Below are 6641 nucleotides of genomic sequence, written 5' to 3' on the forward strand. Positions count from 1 at the left end.
TAAGCTAAACTAGCTGCTTAGCAATGTGGAGGTTTGGTCTTAACCTGTGAGTTCAGACACCAACAAGTAGGAGTGTGTAGGAATACTTAGTGTCACCTGTGCAGCAGCAGTTACACTTGTCTGAAACCAAACAATGATATCGCAAATTAATTCTGGTCAAGGAAGTGCAGGAGAGGCTGACCTGCACCTTGGGAGTCGTGAAGTTTGTGGTTCTTCTCCCTTTACTACTTACTGCCACAGGAGCTGTATTTTTTTCTTACCTTTTGGTTCAAGAAAAAAGATTATTTATCATGTGTAATGCATGACTTGTACAGAAGGGATTCTTATTTTTTTACTTGTTGGATGTGACACAGTTGTGGGGATTACTATTACAGTCATAAGAAAGCACTGCAATCCCTTTGGTTTTATGAGTCAGTGGAAACTAATGAAGCCAAGACTGTTTTGCTGATGCTGTATGTTTCTCTTCAAATCCCTAGATGCCCTTCTGCTGCAGACATCAAATTACAGCTTTGCAGCTAGTATCCTTACTCAGACTTATCCTTTTTCTCAGACTTACTGTTGACTGCCTTTAAAAGATAAAATGTGTGTCACTTTGGTTTTCTGACACTTTTTGACACTAGATAAGAAGATCATTGCTTGTTAGTACAAAACTAAATAGGTTTCTGTTCTAAATTTGAAGTAAGATTGTAAAGGGAGTCTGCTGACTGTACTCTAATCATTGAAAACCATGGCCTTAGTTATTTTCAGGTGACAAATCACCCTGTTCTCAGAGATGTGGGATGGATACCTGCCTTGGACTTACATCCTTCCATCTTGCCTGAAATAATTAGCTCAGAGATGCCTAGATGTCTAATTATTATATGTTTGAAGTTAGGTAGGCTAGAAGAGTTGAATCAAATCATTTTCTGTTACACTGAGATTTGTTTCTACCATAGGTGAGTAAAACTGGAGGACTCCTTTCTGCAAGCAGCATCAAAGATCTAACAACAGCAGCAAAACAAAAACAAAAGCAAAAAAAAACCACAAAAACAAAAACAAAAAACAACCACAACAAAAAGAAGACAAAACAAAACAAAACAAAAAACAAACAAACAAAAAAAAAACAACACCAAAAAACAACTTTAGCTAGGTAACATCACAGAATCATAGTCTTGAGGTTGGAAGGAGTCTCTGAAATTCATATGATCCAACTCACTTGCTCAAGGAAGGTCCCATAGAGCACAATCTCAGACTGGCTCCAGACAGCTTTTAAATGAGGAAAAGACACTTTACACCCTCTCTGGGCAGTCTGTGCCAGTGTTCAGTCACCTTCACATTGCAGAAATTTTTCCTTATTTTCATTTGGAATTTTCTGTATTTCAGTTTTCACCGATTGCCTCTTATCCTTTTGCTGGGCATCACTGAAAAGAGTCTGGTCCCACCCTCTTGATACTGATCAGATACTCACTGAGCCATCTCCAGTCTGAACAGGCCTAGCCCTCCAAGTTTTTCCTTATATGAGAGATGTTCCTGACTCTCATTTGATTAGCCCTTTGCTGGACTTGCTCCAGGAGCATGTCTCTCTCAAGCTGGGGAGCCCAGAAGTGTGCACAGTACTCCAGATGTAGCCTGACCAGGGCAGAGAAGAGAGGGAGGATCACCTCCCTCAACCTGCTGGCCACGCTCCTTTTCATGCACCCCAGGATCCCATTGGCCTTCTTGGCTACCAGGGCACACTGCTGGCTCATGGCCAACCTGCTATCCACCAGGTCTCCCAGGTCCTTCTCTGCAGAGCTCCTTCCCAGCAGGTCAGCCTCCAGCCTTTATTGATGCATACAGTTATTCCTTCCCAGGTACAGGACCCTCTTGTTGAATTTCAGAAGTCTGACATCAAAAATATTTTCTTCTCAAAGTCTATAGTCTTATCAGTTACAGTGTTCAGTCATATTCCTTCCAGGACTGTGCTACAGTGATGTAGAATCAATCAGTATTAGTTTTCATTTCCAGGATAAAAACCTTGCATGACGTTATCTGTACTCTTGAGAACATTTGAAAAAGCATCTTGTGAATATTCCAGTTCAGCTAATTGCCTAGGGCAGCTCATTTAATAAAAAAAGAGAGGGAAAAAAAGTAGGTGATAAATTGCAGTTTACACAGTGTCTAAGACGTCTGGAAATACTTGCTGTTTTTCAGTTTTGATATAGCCTGGTATTGCAAGAGATTGCCTGGGTAAATTAAAATAATAATAATAAAAAAAATCAGTGGGCAAAAAAAAAATCAATAAATTAAAATTCCAATTTTCCTCCTTAAACACTGAGATCTGAAGACCATTTCAACAGAAAATCTACTATATTTTGTTTGTTTAACCATGATGCTCAAGGAATCTGCTCAAGTACCCACACTTGCTTGAAGTAAAGCTTTGCTCCTGCAAATAGTTATTACATACATCTTAGATATACATTTGAGGTACATTTTATCAGCTTCAGCATTAAGGAAACATACAAGCACTTTCATGGATTTTGACAGGACTGCAAGGAAAAAGGACTGTTTGCAATTCTGCTACCACATTTCTGTCTACAGTAGGACTGTGAAATATTACAGCAGTCTCCATTTAAATACTTAGCTTCATTGCTCTGCTGTGTGAAGAAAATGCCCTGTAACTCAGAAGCTGAAATTATAGTTGTAAAGGAGCTATCTTAGGATTTTAACAGAAATGTCATAAAAAAAAGCTGCTGTAATGGTACACAGGAGTAAAATTCCAATTGAACCTGAAGGGAAAACTTGATTATCTAAAAATACCAGACTGTTTCAGATGCTTTGTATTGCATTTTCTTCCCCATTTATGAGGAACATATAAAGCAGTTAGACTTGAAAATATCTGCTTTGGCATTGAAGTTTTACAGCTGCTGTGGATGTGCTGTATTTTGCAAAACATAACCCAGTAGAGAAAGGCATGGTGAACAGGTTATTCTAGACTGAGGTTTAATTTAGGACTGTGGGAGCCCTTAGTCGACTGTAGCTTAGAAAGCAGCAAACAAGTAATCCTGCACGAGACATGGTAATTGTTCCACAAAGTCTGCTAATTACTTCTACACTCCTAAAGTTCTGTCTACTCAGATGTAAATAAATGGTGTACTCTTCTCACCATCATAGTACATATTTCTAACCCTGTAAACTGTGGTTCAGTATCTCACTTGACAGCCAAGGAGCTGACATCTTGCAAACAATGGCTTATAATGCTAGAATCAATCCTGAATTAGATGGGGGTTCACATTTCCCTTCTATGCAAATCCAAAGCAGAGCAACTTGTTAAGCAGCTGTTAGTAACAACTACTGCTAGCTCATATTATTAATTATAATTATAAAAGTATAAATAATTACTTATTATTATAATAATGTAACATGAAGATAGTAACACAATACCTGCTCAGGGGAAGGTACTGTGTGCCAGCTTCTCCAGAGAAAATATCTATTCCAGAGCAATGAATGGCTCCTGAGCTGAATAGCTAAACAGTTCAAGGTATGACAAGTCCTTTCACATCCATTTTACAGTCAGAAGCGGAGTAGAGATGGCTGGGAATATAAATCAGTAATGTAATAACAGCATCAAGCTGCTCCAAACATTTCTCATGAGCTTTTCTGATTTGATTTTAAAAAAAATAACAAAAACAGGAAGAAAGAAAGAAAGAAAGAAAGAAAGAAAGAAAGAAAGAAAGAAAGAAAGAAAGAAAGAAAGAAAGAAAGAAAGAAAGAAAGAAAGAAAGAAAGAAAGAAAGAAAGAAAGAAAGAAAGAAAGAAAGAAAGAAAGAAAGAAAGAAAGGAAAAAAGAAAGAATATTTTAATGTAGGCTAGGTCAAAAGCAGATGTGTTTGCATTGTCTGTGGAAAAGCTAACAAGGTGGACATAAAGAGACTTTAATGAATACAGAGAAAACTGGTCAAATCCAGTGGGACCATATATGAAATCTGTGAGACATTAAAACAACCTGACTTAGTTCTCTTGTGTACCATTTTTTGGTCTAATTAGAAGGTTTATTTATTTATTTATTTATTTATTTATTTATTTTTCTTCAAATAGCCTTTTTCATCAAATTATTGCTGACTTTAAACCAGTGAAGGCCTGGCTTAGTTTCTGTGTTCGTTAATTATTGAAGAACAAAGCATAAGGAGCACCAAATGTATTTTAAGAAGAAAAAATATATAACTTAAAAATCAAGACCCTTAAGTTTTTTTCCAACAAAATTACAGAAAAGAGTGAACAAATATGAAATACGTATTTTTTTTTTTTTCATCACACACATACAGTATTTTTTCTTGTCATAGCAACAGATAAGCTGTGGGCACGGCTTGTCTCCTGCCCAGTGGCTTCCTGACTGGAGTACTGCTGGTGCAGCAGCAAGATCAGTGGATGAGTCAAATGGGGAAAGAGACAACATCCAAAGTAGTGCATTATTTAATATATGACTACTGTGACTCCCCAAGGAATGGTGTGGGAGCAATGGGACAGGATGTTTCCTGGGGCTCTTCCCACTTTCATTTAATATGCACTCAAAAACTGAAATTAAGAGAGAAGGATGTTAAGCTAGTCATTTGCAATATGATTTGGTTGTCTGCATATAGGTGACAAGAGACATTATACTCCGTTTCTTCAGCTGCCACTCCAGAGGTCCACATCTCCTACGGATTTGTGTTTCTTCTGCAGTCCTAGCTGAATGTCTTATCATAGAGTCATAGAATCATAGAATCACAAGGTTGGAAAGGACCTACGAGATCATCTAATCCAACCATCCTCCCATTACCATTGCTACAGCAAATCACTAAACCATATCTCATAGCTCCTCACCAGATGCCTCCTGAACACTGTCAGAGACAACGACTCCACCATCGTCCTGGGCAGCCATTCCAGTGCCAGACCACTCTCTGAGAAAAAAAGTTCCTTCTTATATCCAATCTGAACTTCTTCTGGTACAAATTGTGACTGTTTCCTTGGGTCCTGTTTGTTGCTTGGGAGAAGAGGCCAAGCTCCTCCTCATCACACCCTCTCTTCAGGAATTTGTAGAATGCACTGAGGTCTCCCCTGAATCTCCTCTTCTCCAGACTAAACAATCTGAGCTTCCTGAGCCACCCCTCATAAGACTTGTGCTCCAGACATCTCACCAGTTTCATTGCCCATCTCTGAACACAATGTCTTTCCTGTAGTGAGGAGCCCAAAACTGAACACAGTACTCAAGATGTGACCTCACCAGAGAATCAATAAGAATTCAATAAGAATCACAGAATCACAGAATTGTAGGGGTTGGAAGGGACCTCTTGAGATCATCGAGTCCAACCCCCCTGCCAAAGCAGGCTCCCTACACCACGTCGCACAGGTAGGCGTCCAGGCGGGTCTTGAATATCTCCAGAGAAGGAGACTCCACCACCCCCCTGGGCAGCCTGTTCCAGTGCTCTGTCACCCTCACTGTAAAGAAGTTCTTGCGCACATTCATGCGGAAATTCCTATGCTGAAGTTTCAGCCCATTTCCCCTAGTTCTGTCCCCACGCACTACTGAAAACAGACCAGCCTCACCACTATGGCCCCCACACCTCAGGTATTTATAAACCTGGATCAAGTCCCCTCTCAGCCTTCTTTTCTCAAGGCTAAACAGACCCAGTTCCCTAAGTCTCTCCTCGTAGGGGAGATGCTCCAGGCCCTTCACCATCTTTGTGGCCCTCCGCTGGACTCTTTCCAAGAGATCCCTGTCTTTTTTGTACTGGGGAGCCCAGAACTGGACACAGTATTCCAGATGAGGCCTCACCAGGGCAGAGTAGAGGGGGAGGATCACCTCCCTTGACCTGCTGGCTACGCTCTTTTTAATGCACCCCAGTATGCCATTGGCCTTTTTGGCTACAAGGGCACACTGCTGGCTCATGGCCAACCTGTCGTCCACCAGGATGCCCAGGTCCCTCTCTGCAGAGCTCCTCTCCATTTTGCATTGGGTCCCAGACTTTCAAATCAGGGACCTGTGGATAACTGGTCTGTCCATTAAAGGCAGATGTAAAGCAGGCGTTGAAGACCTCATCCTTCTCCTTATCCCCAGTGGCCACATTCCCCACTGCATCACTGGGTGGATATTTTCCTTGGTTCTCCTCTTACCATTGATATATTTGTAAAAGGATTTCTTATTCTCTTTTACTGTAGTGGCCAATCCAAATTTGAGTTGGGCTTTTGCCTTCCTAACTTCCTCCCTACACACCTTAGCACCTTCCTTGTAATCTCCCCAAGTAGCCTGTCCCTTCTTGTAGAGGACACAGAATCTTTTTTTCTTCCAGAGTGTCAACAATAGATCCCGGTTCACCCACATTGGTCTTCTTCCCCTACAGCTCGCAAAGTCTTGAATGGGCTTTCCTATGCCATAGAATTATCAGCTGTCTTTCTCATGAGACAACTGTTTCGTGAGAAAGACACAGTAGTTCAGCCTTTTCAGTATTAAATTTTCAATACAACTGCTCAAAGTTTTACATTCAAAATGCTCCAGCTAGCTTTACTCATTGATTTATTACTTTATTCTATTCTCTGAACCTCTTAAATAAATTGACTTCTTCAACCAGCAAATAGTCCTAGTGATGCACTATGACAGCGATGTTCTGATTTCCCAGGAAAGGAAGGTTCTTACCTTTTCATCT

The 6641-nt window shown here is 40.4% G+C and overlaps 1 protein-coding gene across 1 annotated transcript; it reads right to left on the reverse strand.

Annotated features, from left to right (window-relative positions):
• Positions 1-5329: 5329 nt before the first annotated feature.
• Positions 5330-5944, reverse strand: LOC140264553 (uncharacterized). Its single transcript, XM_072360407.1, is given in 3 exon segments — positions 5330-5708; positions 5710-5821; positions 5824-5944. Coding segments are annotated over 3 exon segments (612 nt in total).
• Positions 5945-6641: the final 697 nt, after the last annotated feature.

Source organism: Excalfactoria chinensis, chromosome Z (genome assembly GCF_039878825.1).
Source record: "Excalfactoria chinensis isolate bCotChi1 chromosome Z, bCotChi1.hap2, whole genome shotgun sequence".
NCBI lineage: Eukaryota > Metazoa > Chordata > Aves > Galliformes > Phasianidae > Excalfactoria > Excalfactoria chinensis.